The sequence below is a fragment of the Gastrolobium bilobum genome, unplaced genomic scaffold (genome assembly GCF_033153095.1).
Source record: "Gastrolobium bilobum isolate Gb01-03AN ecotype WA unplaced genomic scaffold, APGP_CSIRO_Gbil_v1 utg1991, whole genome shotgun sequence".
NCBI lineage: Eukaryota > Viridiplantae > Streptophyta > Magnoliopsida > Fabales > Fabaceae > Gastrolobium > Gastrolobium bilobum.
Genome location: NW_026898956.1, coordinates 345,480 through 369,121, shown reverse-complemented (window position 1 = coordinate 369,121; position 23,642 = coordinate 345,480). Strand labels below are relative to the sequence as shown.

Below are 23,642 nucleotides of genomic sequence, written 5' to 3'. Positions count from 1 at the left end.
ATGGTGCTATCAGAAAGTATTTTGGGGAATTTTAAGTTACCTCTAGGTGTACTCTTACCTCGAGTGCCTTTTAATTTGATAAATATAATATATATAAACTTTGGAGCTAGGGCAGAGTAGGGTAATGTGACCCTAGTGTTTTGTTGAGGGAAGCCACGCCATATGAACGAGAAAAACGTCAATGCATTAGGAATATCAAATAATTCGATCTTACTTTTCATTATTTAGGGAAAGAAATTTCTCCTTTTATTTTTATTTTTTTTATATTTTTCTTTAAGTCTTAGTTTTTTTCTTATTTAATAAAAAAAATATCGAATTCAGTATTTTGGTGCATTGAAATTTTTCTCCATGTGAACATGTGTAGAACGGCCCCCCAAAAAATGCTAAGGGATCCTAGACTTCTCATGTTGGATAAATTATCTCTCTTATAGCAAAGACAAAATTTATGAGAGCGAAAAGTGAAAGAGGTGAGAGAAAAAAATTGACGTGGAGTTTATCATTTTTTGTGTATGCATAAACTTTTGCTTTTTTTATGTAAAACGAGATGTATAAAGCCCTCACGTTTATGAACATTTGTCCTCAACGTCCGATTGGAGCAAACTTGATAAATGTTCAAGCTTTGACTTTCATTCTTTTCCTTCCTTCAACTGATGCCTTTGACAAAAGGCAAAGGCAAAAATAAGATTGACGTTTATACAAGCCCAAAAATTCTGACAAAATTTTGTGAAGAAGAGTACCTAAACTAGATCCGGGCCAGGTGTGCTTTGGTCAGTCCAAGAAGAGTAAAAATTTGCCCCATTGATTTTTTATCAGTGAACAACGCCATGTGACTTGTAAAATTGTTGAAAGTATAATCACATTACATATTAATGGAACGGCGCAAAAAGATTGAATTATCGTGTGCATAAAGTATTACTTATTATGTACCCAAAAAATGTATTACTTATAATGTACCCAAAATAAAAGAACTACTTATAGAGTAGCGTTACCGATAAATAAGTACTGTCACAATACTGAGAAGCATGAGTTAATTTACAAGAACTTGCAACCCAATAAAATAATGAGTTCGTTTTTTCTGCAATTACTGCAGATAAGTTATCTGCAGTAAGCCCAATACGACGTCGTTTTGGGGTAAAAATTATGATATTTTATAATTTTAATTTATTTCAGGATTATAATAATCTTTATATTTTAATATTTCAATACCAAAATGACGTTTTGAGAATAAATACAGATAATTTATCTGCAGTAACTAGAAAATATTTTTTCCTAAAATAATTCCACGATCAACAATTTATGCGCACGATATAGAGAGAACGAAAAAACGAGATCCTGTTTCATTATGGAAAAAGTATCGAATAAGCATTCTAGAGATACTTGTAAAAGTCATACCAAAAAAAAAAAAAAAAAAGAGATGCTTGTAAAAGTAGTAATTGCAAAAATTATTAATAAAGGTTTGTTTTAAGAACAAAAGGAATGATATATTTGTCCGATAAAAAGTGAAAGTTGCCAAACAAGGCTGGAATTACAGAGTCTTCTAAACCATTTTCCATTCCGAACCTTCCATAAATCTCTCAAAAGTTGAAATATACTTTAGAGAAAGATCAACTGACGCGAGTATAAACCAAAAGTTTTACACTCATTGTTAGTTGTAAATCTCACGTTCGCGTGAATAAAAAATTAAAATTATTGGATACGAGTTGGACTAACTATTAATGGGTGTAAGACTTACAACCACGTTGACCCTTTCCATGTATATATATTGTCCCACACATCCTGTGAATTATGTAATGCTTGACCTAATCCGGCTAAAATTGTTCTATACAGCAGTTTTCTCCACTCCCCATAAAGGAATCTTAAGTGAGCAAAATGGATGATTAAGATTTGCTACTCTATCTGCAATTGAAATTGTTCATCCAAAATGGATAATTATGTACACTGATTAGATCACTATGGCAATAGGTTACATGAATCATAGGAAACAATGATACAACAAAAAGAATTACATTACCCTCTTTTAGGTGGCAGGATACTGTCTTAAGACCTTTTGGTAGCACAACCTATGAAACGTATCCAACGGGTCAGTTCATGCATAAGTCAACTCGTTCAGCTCCATGCTCATTGTATCAACAGTTGCCGAAATTATCAAATTTATGCTTTCCCAATTACTAACAAACTAACAAAACTCAGATTTATATTTCAGGTGGAGAGCCTGAAGAAGTTTGAGAAGTACAACCCTTGAAAAATATATACTTCCCAGCAATCCTCTTGCATAGCTAAGATCTTGGAGTTCCTACATTGTTGGAATCAGCACCTTGGTTTCTGCTAGCACCAGAAATCTCCCTCACTTCAAGAAGTAACGTTTGATTCAAGGGTCTGATTATCATTATGATCATTGCTATAGTCAGGTAGCAAATGGTTATAACTCTGGTCAGGAAGAACCAATACTGAATGACTTTGTACAGTAATAGATTATTTCTGTTGGATGGTTTCATAATCATGATGTTCATCAGTTGGATGCACGTATAATATGCCAAACTTCTGTCCATGATTTAGTCCTGGGCAGAAACCCTGCAGAATTATAACAAAATACTCAAAAAGAAAGAATGCTTCAAATTTGAATTACAGATTAATACAGATCAGATTTCTAACCATCTCTTATTTATTCTTGAATGTATGCATCATTTCATTACCCATTGGCATATACTTGTCAACAAAAATTTATGTCACTTCAAACATATAAAGCAAGGACATGCTTGTTAGACATTGAACATGAGACAACAGGCACAACATGGGCAGTGACACTTTGAAATATTACACCTACATTCCCTTTCTCATCAGGTTATCAGGAGAATGGCTTAAACCAAAACAGGAATGATATGAAAGGAGGGAAGTAGAGGGTCCAAGAGTAATATTCAGCGGGAGTAACACGAATACTGTGAAAGGAGGTGTAAAGAATCATTTCAACCCAAAACCTTAAGGTGTTTGGTGAGGGCCTTTTTAATTATATTATTCTCAACATGAGCATAAAATGGGAGTTGCAGAGATGAGGATGTTAAGGTGGATGTGTGGTTATACCATAGTAGTTAATTGCGCCGCAATAGCCCCGCGAGCCGCGCCGTATAGGCGTTGCGGTGCCTCGCCGCAATAAACCGCACCGTGCCGCACAGGAAGGCAATAGCGGTCATTGCGATCGCATTTGCAGCCATATTGTTGTCATAAGGCAAAATGTCAAATTTGTCCTAAATTTAAGTGTTTTTTAGTCTATCCGCGTCTCTCTCTATCACTTCTGCTATCTTTGCCTTTAAAAAATGTTTCTTTTTGTCATTATTTCTGTCATATATCTATTCTGCTATTTCCGCAACCGCAACCACTATAACGCTATAGCGTTTTTCGGGGTTGGCCGCGACATGCCGCAATCCGCATTTGATAACTATGGGTTATACGAGGATGGATAAGATAAGAAATGAAGATATTCGACGAAAGGTAGGAGTACTATCGGTGGCTGAGAAGATGAGAGAACATAGATTGAGGTGGTTTGGGCACGTAATGAAAAGGCCCATGGATGCTCCCGTAAGAATAGAAGTTTGTTACCAAGAGCTCAACACAAAAAAAGATAGAGGTAGACCAAAACTTACTTGGGGAAAGGTAGTAAAACAAGATTTAATGGAGTGGGATATAGATTGGCGGACAGTATGCCTTAGAACGGAATGGAGAAAAGCTATAAGCATGGTGGAGGGTTAGACCCATTGTTATTCCTATGTTCCAGATGGTCCCTTTTTAGTCATTTTCCCCTTCATTTCCCCCTCTTCTTCTTTTCCCTTTCTTTTTTTTTTTACTTTTATATATATATATATATATATATATATATATATATATATATTTACTATTCTATTTATTTATTTTTATTATTATTTTTATTTTTTCAACTTTTTTGTATCTTTTATTTGGGTTCATATACCACCGACCCCAATTAATTTGGGATAAATGTGTTGTTAATGTTGATGTTGTATATTATTCTCAACACACCCCCTCACGCAAGAGCCGTTTGGGCTTGAAGCGTGGATATTATTGCACAAGCCCAATTTTTGATTTACTTTGTGCTTATTTAATTCCACTAGAAAATGGGAGAGGTGAGGATCGAACTCATAACCCTGTGGTCACTGAAGCTCTGATACTATGTGAAGAGCCATTTCAACCCAAAACCTTAAAGTATTGAGTGAGGCCTTTTTAATGGTTTATATTATTCTCTAACAGGAGGGAAAGAGTCCAAGAGTGAAGGAGGAAAGAGTATTGAATACCTTGATCAAACCAGAATCGGCACTTGGCTCAAAAGTACTGTAGTCCGATGTATATGTAGCTTTAGTCCAGCTCCCATAAAATCTACTATTGTTGGATTCTTGCTTATACTTGTCAGCCTCCGATACAAAATAAGTTTGTCTCGAATCACCACTCCTGCAATAAGCCCCAAGGTATAAACAATGCTCCCTCACTAGGGAGATCTGAGGAGTCGTAGGCAGTAAATGGCCTTCAGTGCTGAATATGTACCTGTTTCATAGTAAAATGTAGAAACTAGTTACTCAATTTTATTGCAAAATGTTCAGCCAATAAATTGTAAATGCATAAGCTCACTCACTTGTACGGCCCATTTTCCACAAGGTTATCAGGACCAACGGCCAAGTCAAATAGAAGCCATAGATACTTGACCTAATTGTAACATAGGTTATTAGCAGCATTTCTCTTCTAAACGAAAAAAAAAATAGACAAAGACAAAATATCAAAGGTAAGAGAATGTAAAGAACCAATTTAACCCAAAAGCTTAAGCTATTGGGTGAGGCTATATTAATGGTTTTATATATCTTAACACGCCTCCTCACACGAGAGCTCACTGGGCTTGAAGGGTGGACAATGCACAGGCCCACTTACCTGTGCTAACAAAGAAATTCCACTTGAAAGAAAGTGGGAGGCGGCGAGGATCGAACCCAGGACACGAAGCTCTGATACCATGTAAAAAACCAATTCAACCCAAAAGCTTAAGCTATTGGGTGAGGCTATATTAATAGTTTTATATATCTCAACAGAAAATATTAAGGATAATCAGAGGCATAGTTTATGAAGGAAGAAAAAGAGAAACTCAAAAAAAAGGGAATTGATAGAGACATAAAACCATTCCTAAACTTCGACCAAATAGTTATGTTTTTAGGAGAGTTGGTCCTTGATATAGTATGAGAGCCTCACCAAAAAAATATTAATTTCCCACGCAATTCTCAATCCTACTAAGGACACCACCAGTTGGAGCCCTAAATAAAGATTGATCTGACAATGTTCTTCAGTGAAACACAACTGAAAAGATTATGGCTTGCTTGTTTTAATTTTTTTTTCTTTCACTTTAAGTAAATACAGAAACTGGCAAAGAAAACTTGTTTGATAGGGTATTTTCATTTTCAATTTTAGAAAATGAACTCCATGTTTCCAGTAATTTTGAAAATAAAAAGTCCTTTTCAGGGTTTTCACTCTTCATGTGGTGGCATTTTAAAAAAATTCATGACTTTAGTTTCTTTCTTCTTTTTGTTTTTCTTTCTCTTATTTCACTCTATTATAGCAGTCTTCTTGCAGATTGCAGGAACGGTGAGATGCTGGGTGGTATTTTGATGGTGGCACAAAGGTGGAGGCAGACAGTGGTTTGGTGTGCTGGTCTTGGGTTCATGACTAGCTGGTTTGTGAGAATGTTGGGGCTTTCTATGGTGTGGTTCTGGGTTGAGTTAGAGTGCCATGGTGGTGGTGCTTTTCCAAGGGATAGGCGGGTTAAAGGTCATGGCAGTGAGACTGGCAGTCACGGTGTTGACATGGTTATTTGGGATTGGAGGTTCCATAGCTATGGCTCAACGAGGTCAAATGAATGGGTTCCACAAGGCGGGGAATGATTTTGTTTTGGTTGGTTCTGCAAAGTGGGCTCGCAGAAGACACAAAAAAATTGGGATGGGTGTCACAGAAAAGAGGGATTGGGGATGAGGTTGAGGGAAAAGGAAACTGAAAATGGAAATATCAATACCAAAGTTTCCAAATTCATGAAAAACTTACAATGAAAATAAATAATGAAAACTGAAAATATTTCCACAAACCAAACAGATCCTTATGCTTCTTATTTTTATTTTTTGGGTTTGAAAAAGTTTAGGAGAGCCATGTTCTCAAAATTAAGTCATGTAGAATTAGTTCACCAAAAAAAAAAAGTCATGTAGAATTTATTCTTACTGTCTCAGCTAAAAAGAAGCTCTCCATGTGGTCCTCCTGTTTGTGATGCTCAACATCTGAAATGTGACAATATCCACAAGGGCATCGAGTCCCATACTGTAAACTAGCAACCATGTCCCTCCCAGCATCAAGATATCTACAAAGAAACAAATATGACAGAATTAAGCTTCATGTCAATAAATTACAACTTACGTCACAAATATCAACAAAAAGTATACAGAAGTTGAACAATAAAAAGTAATCCCAATTTCCAATTTTTGCGTGAGAAAAAGGAGAAAGAAAATCATAAAAGTAGATCACTTGATGAATGACAAAGCATTTTCTAAAAGTAAAAGAAGAATGGTGACAAAAAGATCAAACAAAATACAGTGAAAACCATCCATCTATTTATCATGATCAAAAGGATTTTTGACCCACCCAAAGCAACTTTTTGTAGATTTTGCTTGCCAGCAAAAATTGATGTTCTTATTATTACTTTTAATATAATCTAAGAATTGATAATGAGATTCTCTTGAAGCACTAGAAGAAAACATGCGATATATCTACCCGTTTTTGGCTTTCCCTTTAAAAGGAGAGAAAATAAAGCAAGAATACCCACAATGACACTAGGTAATTGACAGTCCAGAGAAAGAGAGGGACTGACTCTTAGTCCTTAAGTCTACTCTCAGAATTTATAATGTTATTCTCTTGAAACACTAGAAGAAAACATGAAATTTGTTAGATTATCAGAATTAATGTTTACAATATAAGTATTTAGTCAATTGTATTTGATTGGTGTAAATTACATAGTAATCAGCTCCTTAAGTAATTTTATTTATCCCCTTTCTAGATTTTATCTATACTACAAACAAGAAATCAATGAGCATGCCCAGACATACAGTTACTCTCATCTCTGTTTCTTGATAGCATCAGAGGCCACCCATTGTGGATAAGATCCATCCCAGTTCTCCCAATGTGCATTCAACAGTGGCATATTCTTCACTGGCTGTTTCTTGATGGTATCAGGATGTTGGCTTGCAAGCTTTGAAGGATCAACACAGCTTGAATGGAAGAGAAGGGTTGGGCACAGTGCCAGTAATGAGTAAGGGTCTCTCTGACCAACAAGATCAGAGTAGCAGAAGTTGAAAAAAAATAAAAATCAAAGAGGGAGGATGAACAGATAAGTGAGAAGATTACAGATTCTGAGGGGGAAAAAAAAGCTAAAAAAAGGTACCGTGAAACAAAAAAGAAAAAGAGGGACCGTGAAGCGGAAGTGAAGAGTAATTTGCTGAATAATATTCTGATACGAGTGAAACTGAGAAATCATGCAATGCTGGAATTGAAAAAAAATAAATAAATAAAATAAACTGTGCTAAATTTCCTAAACCATGCTCGTGAATATTGCTTTAACATAAAGAAAATGAAGTAGGCAACAAACATGAAAAGAGAGAGGATCTTTAGAGAGAGAACCCTTCTTTTGAATGTGTAAGTACTTAACATTATACACCACTAGTATTATTTACATTAATAAAGAGAGCTATGTATATCCAGTATATAGTCATAGTACTATAATTAATATTACAAAAGCAGACATAAGCAGCCAAATTATAATGATATCACAAACTAAAAGCAGATATAAGCAGACCTAGGATCTCTGGTAGCTTTGTATAGCCAATAGGTGCTCTCTATTAACTCGGGCCGCAATGGGTAACTCTTTTGCCCATGCTGATACAATGGGAGAAAAAAAAGAATACACAGTTCATACATATTAGAGATAATCAAGCAAAAAATTCCTCAGGAAAAAAAAAAAATTAATATATTTTCCTGTTGGCAAGTGTAAAGAACCAATTCAAGCCAAAACCTTAAGATGTTGGGCGAGGGCTTTTTTAATGGTTTATATTATTTTCTAACACGCCCCCTCACACGAGAGCACACTGGGCTTGAAGAGTAGACAATGCACAGGCCTACCTACCTATGCTAAGAAATTCCACAAGAGAAAGTAGGCGGCAGCGAGGATCGAACTCGGGACACCGAAGCTCTGATACCATGTAAAGAACCAATTCAAGCCAAAACCTTAAGATGTTGCGTGAGGGCTTTTTTAATGGTTTATATTATTTTCTAACAGCAAGAAAAATTATTAGACTTGGTCAAATGTAAACGAGTAGAAAAGGGCCATCAACTGAATGACTGGTTACATCTTAAAATCTTGCACAGTTAATCTGTCATTAACTGCTTAAATTGCTCTAAGGTATAACACTAACCTGTTAAACCCATCCTAGATAACACTGACAAGACAAACCTGTCAAACCCATCGTAGATAAAACTAATGTTCATCTTATGAGTAGTTTTCATATCAACACTTGTTGCAGAATATCTCACTACTCTTTCTCTCGATGTTATGTTTAGATCTAACTTCAAAAAGCAGGTCACTTGTCCTTGCACTATAAGGCAGCTAGCAGTCTACATTCCTATGGAACAATATTTTTGGGACTCTGGGTAATCATAGGGTGTGTCTTGCTATGAAGAAGTTTTTTACCGTTCATTTTAAATGTTTGCCAATGTGCAGTCTTACCAATTCTATGCTGTATTTGCTCAGAGTCAAATGCTCTCATCTGCAAGGATGCCACTATTCGTTAAACTTGTTATGGGATACAATTTAGTTCATTGCTTCTCTTTAGTGTTCTGCTCATGATGTTTCAAGAGTGTCACCATTTCTAACATAGACTGGGTGGCAGCCTTGTCACATTCTTGATTTTTCATGTTCCTCGTTCTATCCTGACTTTTCTGTTTGGAGGATATCTTATCATTGCCATAGTTGTGCTTTTCCAATTTCCTCTCTAATGAGATTCTTTTTTTGATAAACCAAGATTTATTTACTACATGAACAGAGATTTTAAGCTAATGGTTTATTTAAGAGGATATTGTTTAAATTCGGGTGCAAGAGATCACCAATTACCCAAAAATGCTACTAGTAGAAAGAAGGCTCAAGCTATAACTAAACGTAAACAAGCCATACTGGCCCTCAGGTGTTAGAACTAAATATACCTGAACACTGAGAGTAGCAAGATTAAAGCCTTCGGGGGTAAAGCCATATCTTCTCCAGACACTCAAGAAGGCAGCATGGGTACTAATTGCAGGATTTATATCTCCAGCTAAAACCTTGCAAAAATACACGCGTCAATTAGCCCTAGCCATGATATTATTATTTATCCAGGGTCAATTAAAAACACAAAATTACATCAAAAACAAGAAAAAGAAAAACCTGAAGGCCAGGCCAAAATGCTTGCAAACTGTTAAATAATGGCCAGACAATAGCAGCAGAATCCATATTTACTTCTACATACCTTCAAGCATAAACACAAGTCCGAGTTTCAAATTTGAAATAATTTCAAATTAAAAATACTGGAGTTTCAAATAATTAGACAGCAAGTCAAGTATATTTACAGGGTGGCATACATAGCCACAAGCTTTTACCAAGGATCATGGTAAAGATAATGCATGGCAGCAGCATAAGCTTCCTGGAATATATACAAGTATTCCTCATCTCCAAATAATAAATAAGCCTGAAAGATCATTTATGGAAAACAAAATCAGAGAACCCAATGTAATATTAACTAAAAAAGTGAAGCCCAAAGAAAAGGGGGAAATTACAAAAGAAAAAGGAGAGGAAAATTAATTCTCACTTCTCAGTAAAAATATGTTTAAAAATTGGTTAATCAATAACCACGGACTTAATCAATCACTTAAGTAGATAAATGTTCCTAAACTTCAAATATTTTAACCGATAATTCCATTTTGCAATTTTCCCCAAGGTCTTTGAGCACCACATCTTTTTTATGTAGTAAAATCATACATCATATCAGCAAAATACATCGAGCTGACAAGCATAAATAAATTGGCAGCAACAATCAGACTAACTTTAGAGATTTGTAAATGTAATGACAGTCCTCAATACTACCTCCTTTTTCTCTATTAAATTAAAAAAAGTCCTTAGTGCATAAAATGAATTATAGCTAAATCCTTAATACCAAATTTAAACAACTGGAATAAGAAGAATATCATGCTGAGCAGTTGTACTTATATGTTTATGGTAGATATAGAGAGAGAAATCATTTTCTTAAATATTTTGGTAAAAGATGAATTGATTAATTAATAAAGAAAGCACAAAATCAGATTATAAGATCTTTTTCCTAAATCAGATAAAATAGAAGGAAGCAAAAGAAGGAAAACGTACAAATGGGAAGAATATTATGGAGAGTAGATTTACTTATTTATTTATGAAAGAGACCGCACAATCAAATTATACGGCAAAGCAGAAAAAGCAAATAAAACAAAAACACGTGTGTGCTCGTAGCCTCACTCACAAACACACACAAAGGGAAACACATCACCACATAAAATATGTAAACAAAATTTCTACAACATCATGGGTATATTTTAGTATATTAAAGCAAATCTAGATAACCACAAGAACAATAGTTCTTTTGCATAATCATTGAAATTAACTCTTCAGTGCAAACTGTTCCAGGGAGGCTTCACCATACTAAATTCCTGTTACTACTAACCTTTAACAGATACTCATAGAAAGAGTCAATACTAGTTCCTATCCCGGCATCCTGCAAGAAGGAAAAGAGACAGCTGTAGTTGCCACTAATACATAAAAGTTGGAAGAATCTAAGTCCTAATTGAAAAGTAAGGCATATTCAGGTAAAGGAACATCACTGGGACAATGACAGATCAGTGGCAACATCTAGAAACTGTAAAACAACAGAAAATTCATACTTTGCACATTTTTTGCCTCTTCACATGGCCAACTATACAATCAAAGCTATGAGACAATAGATGATTTTCGAATATATACAGCTCAAATTCTTCAATAAGAGACCAAGCCAATATCTAGTGAAGCAACACAAACAGCTCTAAAAGAAAATTAGTTTACTCACTAAAGAAATGAAAACAAATTAGCAGACAGATAAGTTCAAGTCATGAGCCAGAGGTAAGGTCAACACCATCAATAGCCACAACTTCATTTAAGGTCAATCCTAAGTCCTACAATTCATTATACACATGTTGTATTCTTATTACCTTTATCATTCTTTTTTTCATACCAAGGGGCCTCTGGTTCCAGATACAAGGAGAAGGTTCACTCATTAATTACTCAGAATAGTTGAATACACAAGCCAAACCTAAACCCCTCCTATACTCAATAGAGCAAATACATAATGACTCTTATACTCTTCTTTGACTGCACTACAAGTAACTAATCATTAATCTCCGGAAAACACTTTCCTGGTAATTATACTACATCCTTACTACTCCCCCTCAAGCTGGAAGTCTATTAAGCTCTCAGCTTGTCGACAAAGGAAACCCAAATTAAAATAAAACAAAGAACATAAAAACCTCAGTGAATGTTGTTAGTCAGATGATATAACAGTGTTGACATATGAGAATCAATTACATAGCTGTAGTTAGAATCCCTGTATATTTATTCATACCAGAGGAATAGGGCATACAAATGTATTACAAGGACACATGTAGGTAAAACAGGAGTTGGAATAAAAGGCACTATATTTGGTAAAGAAAGTAGAGCTATATATCTCATGGCTCTACTATGTTAAAAATTTGCTTCCTAAAAAAATTAATAAATGAAATAATGCATCAAAATAAATAGTGTCATAATATCAGAATATATATATATATATATATATATATATATATATTTTCCTTTAAACTCTTTAAAATTTAACTTTCGACAAATAAAAATATATTCTGTACCTTTTGAGTCCATTCACCTGTAAAAACATTAATATGAGCACCAACAAGATTAAGCTTTGAACGTCGTGCCCAAAGTCCAAGCACTGCATTCTTGGTGACTTGTTCAAAAACTGAATGTCAAACATTCACAAAGAAAGAAAGGACAATAAGTAATAAGACCTTGTCTCCCTTTCCCCAAGAGAGCGAAGAATAGCAAAATTGAACATATAAAGAAAAGCTAAAAACCAAAGCACATAGTTTACATTGTGGAAAGAGAAAACTGACAACATTTAAGAAGCAACAGTATACTAACTGGACAGAGTCAATCTGCAAAGCTATAAATGGGAATAGAAAGGTAACCGATAATTACAAAGAATAAAATACTTCTTGGTAGGAGAGTCAGAGAGGTTAAAACAAGTTTAAATGTCAACAATCTCCACTTGGTATTGGTAAAAAGCAAAAAGAGATAACATTCTAAAGATGACAACGAAGGTGTGTATGTAGTGACTAGATCACCTGAATATCTAAGGAATGATAGATTAGCTAGTTGGTGAGGCAATAGCTTACCAAGGCGATGATCAGTAGCTGGTCCGAGAGGATGATCAGCCACACTGGGACTGAGACACGGCCCAGACTCCTACGGGAGGCAGCAGTGGGGAATTTTCCGCAATGGGCCGGGGGATCGAATTGATTATAAAAACATGAGTTTAATTAGTCGATTTATTAGTGAACAAGGAAAAATATTATCTAGACGTGTGAATAGATTGACCTTAAAACAACAACGATTAATTACGATTGCTATAAAACAAGCTCGTATTTTGGCCTTAGTGATCTGACGGTACCGAGTGGAAGGGCCGTCGCTCAACGGATAAAAGTTACTCTAGACCAATTCTTCCCTTTTTCTCGGGAGTATTCAATATACCCATAATTCTGAGCTTCATGTTACTTATCCCAAGAGACATGTCAGATCCAGGACATCCCAATTCAATTGAATGGGATGACAGTTTCTCATCCGAAATCTGTACAAAAAGGATTTTGATCAAATCATACATCGCAGTATACTAGACCTTCTAATTCTTTAAGAGGGGAGCTATTTTCTAAATAGGGTTTACTTTTCTACAGTTGCTGCAGAAAAGTTTGTTTGTCACTCTCACAAAAAAAGGAGTGGGTCCCCTGTAATACAGTTCGTGTAAAAAAATTTGCCTATGTACTCCGGGGAGTACAAAGTGTGTGGTAGATAATAACTTCTGCAGTAACTGTAGAAATGTTTTTCCCTTCTAAATATTATTCAACTAAGGCCATGCAACAATAATGAACTTGGAGGATTTAACTATTAGAGAGGAATATCTATATTACGATTTTTACCGAAGAATATTAGAGTTTGAGGAGAAGATGGTAGAAACTCTCGATGGTTTGGTCATGTGAGAAGAAGACTAATAGAGGCACCAATGAAAAGTGAATCAAATGAAAGATAGTCCGATTAAAAGAGATAGAGGAAGAAAAAAAAATTAGGAGAAACAATTAAAAAAGACCTAACTCTAAATAACTATTGAGAAATTTTAGTTTTTGATAAATCTCAAGCCAACCCCACACAGTGGGATAAGGCTTGACTGCTGTTATTGAATGGAAATAGATATAGTCAAGGTAGGGCATAACATTGGCTAGGAATACAGGTTTTTCCATTTATTTTCCATTCTCTCTCCCTCTCTCTCTCTCTCTCTTTCTTGATATATAAAAGAAAATACAAGTGTAAACAGATAGAAACTCTGGAAACAGAAATGAGAGTAAAACACAAAAAAGCCAACAATACAATCCTCTCACTTGTTGGCCAACTTTAATCATATTTCTTACATGTGAAAGATATTTCAAAGATTGTTCCTCATCTTTGGTAACTTCTAGGGTTATTTTCACAGTGGATACAAGGTTGCACCTGGTACCAACTTATTTAGAACTTTAGTTCACAAATCTTCTTGAAGACTATACAAGTGATGGATTCTATGCATAATGTATGCTTACAAACAATCTAAGGTAAAATGGTAAACTTACTAGGATCATTTGTTAAACGGCTTAGAACTCCAAATTCAAGAGTCAAGGTCCCACCACCAGCTGTTGAAGTTATCTTAGCACAAAATACTAATTATTAACACAATATGGAAACAAGAAATAGGTTGAAATTATATGTATGATAAACAAAAAAGAGCAGGAAATGGATTTCAAGAAAGATTCATTGTTTCTCAAAAGGAAAATAGTGGAGCAAAGATCAGTCTCTGAACCATTTCCTGGGCTAATTTAAAATCAGTTGACCATTTGTTTTTTATATCATTTGGAATTACTAGCCACTTTACCAGATCAGTGCCTAGAAAACATTTAGAGACCTACATATTCTAACATAAAAGGAGAAAGCATAGGTTAAGACTTTACCTTGCTTTCATGCTTATCAACTCCATGTAACAAATTTACAGATCCAAATGGAATTCCTGCAATATATCATAGCATATAAAAGTCAAGATATGATGTACTATTAAGGGGATAAAACAACATTCACTATCAAGTTAAACTGAAAATACGAGAAGTTTAGAATCACTCTAAGCAAACAAGTGGAATGGTGATTTCCAGATATCTTGGTTTCATGTACAGCAGGAAGTTAAGCAAGGGGAACCTCTATCCCCACTCTTATTCATTTTAGTGGTTGATGATCTACGTCACATGCAAGGTTATTGAATCGCAATTCAAATCATGAATCATTAGGCTTGTTTTTTGAATCGAGAATCGTAAATCGTATTGAATCATGAGATTCATAAACGTAAGGAAAAGTAGTTAAAAATATATCATCTACATGATTTATTGAATATATAAGTAGAAATAAAAAAATAAAAAATCTATAATACATAGGTAACCAAATTTAAAACTATTTATTCACCCACTCATCAATCATCAAGACTAATGTTATCACTATCACTTCCAGCTGTGTTATCATCTTGCTAGACTTGGATAGACTTCCTGAACCAATTTTATTTAAAATTGGTTAAAAAATTTTATTTATCTATTTAAAAATTATTTGAAAATAAATTTATCTAAATTTATTGAAGGTAAGTTGTTAGTGAGATTTAAAATTTATGGGGTAATAGTTTCAAGAAATACAACTTCTAAGATTTGAATTGTTATTGCTAAGATAAGGCAAGTTGTTATTGCTAAGATTTATTGAGATTTAAAATTTATGAGGTTGTAGTTGTTATTTAGATTTATTGAAAGTTAAAATTGAATGAGTGGGATGACCGTTCAGATCTTGAGATTGAGGCAGCAATTTCGACTTTCGAGGAATATAACTGCTATGTGCTAAGCCATTGGATTCTTTCAAACGTAAGATAAAATACCGGAACCAGACGGTACTATAGCACAGCAAAAACAAGACAAAGGGATGAGCAAAAGCCGGAGGATCTGAAACCAGAACTGAAGAAAAGAAGAAGTGTTTTGTCTTAATAACACTTTCTTAATTCATTGAGAGACCCAATGGGTCCTTTTATATTGAGTACAATGGGCTACCTCAACTACCTCAATAAATAAGCTACCTCAACTACTTCTACCTCAACTACCTCAATAAATAGCTGAACCTACATAAATAAATAGCAAGCAGAAAACTTTGACTTATGTACAATACAAAGAGACACTAATAAATGATAAATCACAATCTAGAATATTCTACACTCCCCCTCAAGTTGGGAGATATATATATTGATCATTCCCAACTTGCTGATCAAATCCTCAAAGGTCGGCTTAAGTAATCCTTTGGTGAGGATATCTTCCGTCTGTTCCTTGGTAGGTATATATGTCAAGCATACACTACCGTCTTCTAATTTTTCTTTGATAAAGTGACGATCAACTTCTACATGTTTTGTTCTGTCATGATGAACAAGATTTTGAGCAATGCTGACAGCAGCCTTGTTATCACAATATAATCTGATAGGTAGAGAATAAGAGATCTTCAACTCCTCCAGAAGCTTTCTTAACCAAATTCCTTCACAAATACCATGGGCTAGAGCCCAAAATTCCGCTTCTGAACTGCTTCTTGCAACAACATTTTGTTTCTTACTTCTCCAGGTCACAAGGTTTCCCCAGACATAAGTACAATATCCTGAAGTAGATCTTCAGTCCATTGCAGAGCCAGCCCAGTCTGCATCTGTATAGATTTCAATCATCCTTTTGTGCCTCTTTTTAAAGAAAATTCCTCGACCAGGGGTATTTTTGAGGAACTTGAGAATTCTATAAACAGCACTAAGGTGTCTTTACTTAGAAGAATGCATGAATTGGCTAACCATGCTCACAGCAAAAGCAATATCAGGACGAGTGTGAGACAAATAGATTAATTTTCCCACTAGTCTCTGGTACTGCTCCCTATCAACATCTTCCCCGTCCTCAACTCTCATCTTGATATTAGCTTCAATTGGAGTCTCTGTCGGCTTGCACCCAAGCATACCTGTTTCTTGCAACAGGTCTAGAATGTATTTTTTCTGAATTAAAGAAATTCCTTCCTTACTCCGAGCAATTTTCATGCCAAGGAAATATTTGAGAGATCCAAGATCTTTTAGTTCAAACTGATCAGCTAAACATTTTTTTAAAGAGGTTATCTCCTCGCTATCATTACCAGTGACAATTATGTCATCAACATAAACGATCAGAATAGCAATTCTTCCTTTGTCGGAGTGTTTAAAAAATAAAGTGTGATCAATCTGAGCTTGGGTGAACCCTCGTCCCTTAACAGCTTGAGTAAATTTTCCAAACCATTCTCTGGGAGATTGTTTAAGTCCATAGAGAGACTTCTGCAACTTGCACACAGAACCATCCCCTTTTTCAAAACCAGGAGGTGGATCCATGTAAACTTCCTTATGTAGATCACCATTCAAGAAGGCATTCTTAACATCTAGTTGTTGCAATGGCCAATCAAGGTTGGCGGCAAGAGATAGCAGAACGTGGATAGTGTTAAGTTTGGCAACAGGAGCAAATGTCTCCTGATAATCTATCCCATGAGTCTGAGTAAATCCCTTAGCAACTAATCTGGCCTTATACCTATTGATGCTATTGTCTGCATTAAATTTCATTGTGAATACCCATTTGCAGCCAACAGTTTTCTTTCCTTTAGGTAATGTCACAAACTCCCATGTTCCATTTTTTATAAGTACATCCATTTCTTCTAATACAGCATTCCTCCATTTTGGGTCATCAAGTGCTTCTTGGATATTTTTGGGTATCCTAGTACTATCTAACATAGTGTTGAAAGCACGAAAACCTGGAGACAACTTCTCATATGAGATATAATGGGAAATAGGATGAGCAGTGCAAGATCTAGTACCTTTCCGAAGAGCAATAGGCATATCAATGTTGGCTATACTAGTGCATTCAAGTGGGTTGCTGGAACAAGGACTCGAGTCAGGATCCTGGCAGTCTAGAGCATCTTGATGTGTTTTGCGCCTGCTGTAAAATTTTCCCCATTTTCCAAGAGGATCACAAGGAGGACCATTAGACTCAGGTATAGTTGCTCCCCCTGTTTCCTTCCCAATAACTCCCCCTGTTTCAAAGGCCAAGGTAAGACAGCAGCATCATTTGATTTCCCAGGCTTATCTTCATCCATACCAAGACCAATAGACTCCCCCTGAAGAGAAGTCGGGGAAAAAAAGGATTGTGTTTCATAAAAGGTAACATCCATGGAAACAAAAACCTTACGGAGAGAAGGTGAGTAACACTTATAACCTTTTTGATTTGGGGAATATCCTACGAAGACACATCGAATAGATTTAGGGTCAAGTTTGGATCTGTGATATGGAGGAATATGCACAACAAGCACACAGCCAAATATTTTGGGAGGAAGAGAAGAAAGAGCACTGAAAGAGGGAAAAGATTTAGTAAGACAGGATAAAGGAGAATGAAAATTTAGTACCCGAGAAGGCATCCGATTAATGAGATAACAGGCTGTCAAGACGGCTTCCCCCCACAGATATTTAGGGACATGCATCGTGAATAAAAGAGCTCGAGCAACTTCAATTAGATGTCTATTTTTCCTTTCAGCCACCCCATTTTGTTGAGAGGTGTTAGGACAAGAACTTTGATGAATAATTCCATGTTGGTTTAGGTAATCTCCAAGAACTGAATTAAAATATTCAGTACCATTGTCTGTTCGCAGAATTTCGATAGAGGTCTGAAATTGAGTTTGAATCATAGTATGAAAGTTTTTAAAAGTGGATGCAGCCTCAGACTTATCCTTTAAGAGATATACCCAACATACCCTAGAATGATCATCAACGAAAGTAATAAACCAACGAGCACCCGAGACATTTTTTTCACTAGCAGGTCCCCAAATATCACTATGAATCAATGTAAAGGGAGAAGATTCATGATATTTCTAAGGAGAATAAGTGACACAAGAGTGCTTTGCAAGCTGACAAATATCACAAAGAAGGGAACTTGGCTTTTTATTGATAAATAAGTTCGGGAATAACTTCTGGAGGTAAACAAAATTTGGGTGTCCCAACCTACGATGCCATAACAAAACATCATTACAGTCATCTGATAAACATAGAGAGTGGTTCGAAAAAATCCTCTTTTCACAATGAACCTCTGTAAAATAGTAGAGCCCTTCTTCCTCTCTAACACTGCCAATCATCATCCCCGAGTCCTGTTCTTGAAAGATACAAGCATTTGCAGAGAACTTAGCAACACAATGCAACTCAGCAGTAAGTTTGCTAATAGAGATGAGATTACAAGTAAGAGAGGGAACATGAAGTACTGAGTTCAAAATAATATGTTCAGGAAGTTTAATGGATCCCTTTCCCACAATAGTGGAGAAATTTTCATCAGCTGTTCTTATTCGTGACGGGTGATAGTAAGGGGTATAGGAGAAAAATAAGGTTGCATTACCTGTCATGTGATCAGAGGCCCCTGAATCAAGGATCCAACGATTACTACGTTCAACATAGAATGCCATACCTCTTTGAGCAACATGACTAGTTGCCTCAGCAGGTTGAGACATCAATTTCTGAAAAGACGAATTTTCAAAAAATTTCAGCGTCCATGGCTTTCTAACAACAGGTACCCAGAAAAAAAGTTCCTCCAAATACGATTTTGACCTTCAAAACAGGAAGAGGGTTGGCCACAGTGAAACAGTAATTGCTACAGTAATGAACAATACTGCTACAGTGATGAACAGTATTGCTACGGGTCTTCTGTGGGCTGGCTCGGAATTTTGTTCTGAACCTAATGGTGGCCTTGGTTTCGTGGTTGGAGGTGTCTAGGTAAGGATTCTGGCTTGGGCAGTGGCTAAAACGAAAAAAAGGAATAGGAAAATGACTTAAAAATAAATCAGAACGGGGAAGAGACTGGAATATAACCAGCTCTTGATACCATGAAGAAAAGAAGAAGTGTTTTGTCTGAATAACACTTTCTTAATTCATTGAGAGACCCAATGGGTCCTTTTATATTGAGTACAATGGGCTACCTCAACTACCTCAATAAATAAGCTACCTCAACTACTTCTACCTCAACTACCTCAACTACTTCTACCTCAATAAATAGCTGAACCTACATAAATAAATAGCAAGCAGAAAACTTTGACTTATGTACAATACAAAGAGACACTAATAAATGATAAATCACAATCCAGAATATTCTACAAGAACAAACCACATGGACAGAGGAAGGGATGTGCAAAAACCAAAGGAGCTTGAATCAGAAGAAAGGCTTGATTCACGATTTTTAACCATATCGCATGATTCCGGCATTCATGCAGCAATTTCGGCCAACATGTGATTCCCTCTGCGATTTGTACCATTTGGATTGCAAATCATATCAAACTGTAGGATATGAATTGTGAATCGGACGATTTCTACAACACTGGTCACACGTTTTCAAGATTTATTGATATTTGATAAGGATCTCATTAAGGATAGAACTATATAAGAGTTGGTTCAGATTAGATTAGGGTTCAACCTTCAGTTTGCTGAATAATACTACTTTCAAAGAAGGATAGCGACAATTCTGAGAATGTTTTTTCTATCTTATAGTTATTTGAAGATATCTATGGTCTGACAAATTATGAGCACTTTTCAATGATCTGGTGTGGGTGAACAAAACAAAAAGATTTTCTTGTTAGTTGAGAGGTTGTTGTAGTTGTAGGTCACGGTGAAAACAATGAAGCCAAGATTTTGACATGGGGTGCAGTTTATGCAATTCTTTGGTGTATTTGGTTGAAGCAGAACGCATGGATCTTTAGTGTCACATTTGCTCTTAAATGTCCTATATGAAGCACTCGAGAGTTTTATCATAAACACACACTATATCATTCTTCACCATGTATGGGCCAGTGTCTGTCAACAGTATGGTGGTATACAATGCCATCAAAAGTAAAAATTAGAAAAATAATATATTTAATTTAAAAAAGGATGCAAAAAATAACCCTTTCTGGAATTGAGAAAGAAGATTATGAGAGCAAAAACAGTACAAGACAAGCACAGCTGTGTATAAATCGAGCAATACCTGTAGGAGTATCAAATGCAGGTAACAACCTCCTGGCAAGATCTTCAGCTAAGTTTAGTAACTGATTATCATACAATGGAACTCTCATACCCTGCAGACAATGAAGGCAAAGATAATCACTGAATTAAAACTCTATGTACAAATATATTCTTAAATAAATTTATAAGTGAATGAGATATTGAATCAGTACACTGTGAATACATAAGTAAGCACCCAAAAAAGGAAAACCATAAACAGAAAAACATCCAGGAAAAAAATGGTATTAGTACAAATGGAATTTTATTTGAATTATCCAGTGCCATAAGGAATTAGTTTATAGAGGAAGATACTATGCCACTTATCTGCCAAAGAAATAAATTTGGGACAGCAAATTCCTAAGACCAAACACAACCCTCCACCCCCCCCCCCCCCCCCCCCCCCAAACTCCCCCTTACAAAAAAAAAAAGCCCCTCAAGTTCTTTCTATCCTTTGAGCCACTAAAATGGGGATCCAGAAGAGGGAAAGGTAATAAAAGGAATGGTGGACAAGCAGACCTGACTGAAAAAGAGTTATCTGACCACCCAAAGAGTAGAAAGCACCCTTCCAATTACCTAAGCGCTTAGAAACCTTATGTACCACTGGATCCCAAAAGGACTTAGGCCATGGATTAGTATCCAAAGAAACACCCAGATAAGTAAAGGGCCTCAAGCAGCTAAAGAGTGATATACAGAAAGAATCTGACTATCCACCAGAACACTCTAATCCAAAATTATTTTCAAACCAGAAATCCTGAAGCAAACATTCATGAAAGAGTCACTATCCTCCTCGAAAGCAGAAGTGAGAAACTATAACCTCATCTGATACCCTCAAATGAGATTCCTATCAACATCATCCGACTAAGTGCCTCCTCACCGGCCACAACACAAGACTCAGACTCACCATTCACAATTAGATAGTTAGAAGATACATGTAATGAAGTGTATGCATAATAAATGATACCGTAGCATAATCAGAGGCTATAAGATGAGCTGAAATTAATCCTCCAAGGATCCTGATAGTAGTCTCAAACACAGAAACCGTTTTATTCTGCAATTCAACCCAAAGTAGAATAATAAATCATAAGCAAAATAAACATTTTCATGATTGAATGAAACTAAGCAAGTAACTAAAAGACAAAAATAAAAATAAAAATTATGATAGGCGTTTAAAGAGCACTCACAACATCAAATCGAAGATTTTTACCAATCCATTCAACAGAAGCTGCGAAACGTTCGCGGTCACCAAGTAAAGCCAAAGTGTCTAAGGAGTCAATCTGTCCCGTTTCGGATTGGATTGGATGCATTAGACGAGAATTTGAGACAAAGTGTGATTGAATGTGAATGTGAATGTGAGTGTGAATTTGAATTTGAATTTGAATTTGAATTTGAATGGAGATGTTATATTACCAAAGTTAAGGCATAACCACCAAGCGTATCATGTCCTGTGCATGATAGAGGTTTCAATTCATCGAGAGGAAAAGCGTGTTCCATGTATCCATTAAAAGCGTGATAAAACATCTCACCGACCTCATCTCTCAGTTGTTTCGCTTCCTCTCGGGTAACGCTATCGGCGAAGGTGACAGTGACAGTGACAATGAGAGAGCAAAGAGATGCTAATACAAACACTGAACGGATCTGAATCCACACCCTCCCACCCTCCATTGAAACTCACCGATCACCGCTATGATATATGACTACACTACAGTATTGAAATACAACTCCCCTCACTCCTTTTCATTTCGGCATCAATTTCTACCTTATCAGTTTCTCTGCTCAAACTCGTATTAAAAATGGCTCCGCTTTTTCCACATTAGATACTTATGAGCTCAAAATTATTTCAGGTTTATAATATTATTTTTTATTGTAATTTTTTAATTTTTTAATCAAAAACGACTTGTTATTTTAGGATTAAATATAAATAACTTATGTATATTTACTCTAGAAATATTAAAGTCATTAAAAATTATTATTATTATAGAAAAATATTTATAAAAAAGATATAAAATTATATCACTTTAAATAAGAAAAAGATATAATTTAATATTTTTTATTTAAAATTTAAATTTAAAAAAAAAATACTTACTTTCTCTTCTATAATTTTCATTGTTTGTATTTTTTTCTTACTTAAAATGATATAACTCTATATTTTTTAAAATGACAAACATTAAACTCTTATTATTATTATTAGGCATAATTTTCTCAAATAATTTTATATGTATAGCAAATAAAATTATATGCACTAAAAACATTATTTATTATTATATTTCGATATATTTTTTGGGATTGGATACATTTTCTTCGTTATCCCAATTCCCAAGTATGCATTTTATGTACATCCCTACTTTTGTGGGTAACTGTCACATGAATGGAAAAAGTATTTTATGTTGAATATACAAAAATTAAAAAAGCGAATCGTGCATTTTTAATACACGCGAATGAACAAAATATATAAAGTTAAGTGTGTGACCTATTATGAGACATACAATGCATTATAGATGTATGATTACGCTTTAATCGGATTATTATATTTCAGCTCTTAAAAAGAAAAGAACTTAAATAAAAATACTTAATAGCATGGCAATACATTTATACAAAATTTCTACCCTGAGCACATGCAATGAAACTGTAGACAGTCGAATAAAATTCAGTCGAAATCATTTGATATATAGACAACATCGTTGTGTTAAATACCGTAATTCCAGAGGAATCATTACCGCAGGACATAGAGGGAAAGATCATAAATGTCTATACCATAAAATCGATTTTCGACATAATAAAAAATACATATATAATAGAATCATAACCATAGAATACAACCCTAATCGAAATACATACATTTGTCTTATATACTATGAGGATGGTGAGAAAAGATATATTTTACAGCCGAGAGGGGCTATTATTGAACATACAATTGTTTTTGGTGTATAAGTTCCTATAAAAATGGGAAATGCTTTACTTTTGAGTGCTGTTTGAACTATTGATTTATGTAATTGAAAGTAATCAATTAAAATGTTTTTCTCATTAGAGGAGATACCATGTAAGTCTAAAATGATATCATTTAAATTCAAGAGTAGCTCAGTTGGCAATTGAGTGTCTAAAAATTTCCTTTTATTAGGG

The 23,642-nt window shown here is 35.2% G+C and overlaps 1 protein-coding gene across 1 annotated transcript; it reads right to left on the bottom strand.

Moving 5' to 3' along the window:
- Positions 1 to 1,893: 1,893 nt before the first annotated feature.
- LOC133285744 (alpha-mannosidase I MNS4) lies at positions 1,894 to 22,311 on the bottom strand. Its single transcript, XM_061483024.1, has 16 exons — positions 21,933 to 22,311; positions 21,707 to 21,799; positions 21,487 to 21,573; positions 20,509 to 20,599; positions 14,407 to 14,462; positions 14,032 to 14,104; positions 12,007 to 12,116; positions 10,797 to 10,847; positions 9,706 to 9,794; positions 9,494 to 9,575; positions 9,277 to 9,390; positions 7,877 to 7,956; positions 6,253 to 6,388; positions 4,637 to 4,707; positions 4,302 to 4,548; positions 1,894 to 2,571 (listed from the first exon to the last, which is right to left on the bottom strand). The coding sequence occupies exons 1-16, from the start codon at positions 22,185 to 22,187 to the stop codon at positions 2,473 to 2,475; spliced, it is 1,734 nt and encodes a 577-aa protein (XP_061339008.1). The 5' UTR covers positions 22,188 to 22,311; the 3' UTR covers positions 1,894 to 2,472.
- Positions 22,312 to 23,642: the final 1,331 nt, after the last annotated feature.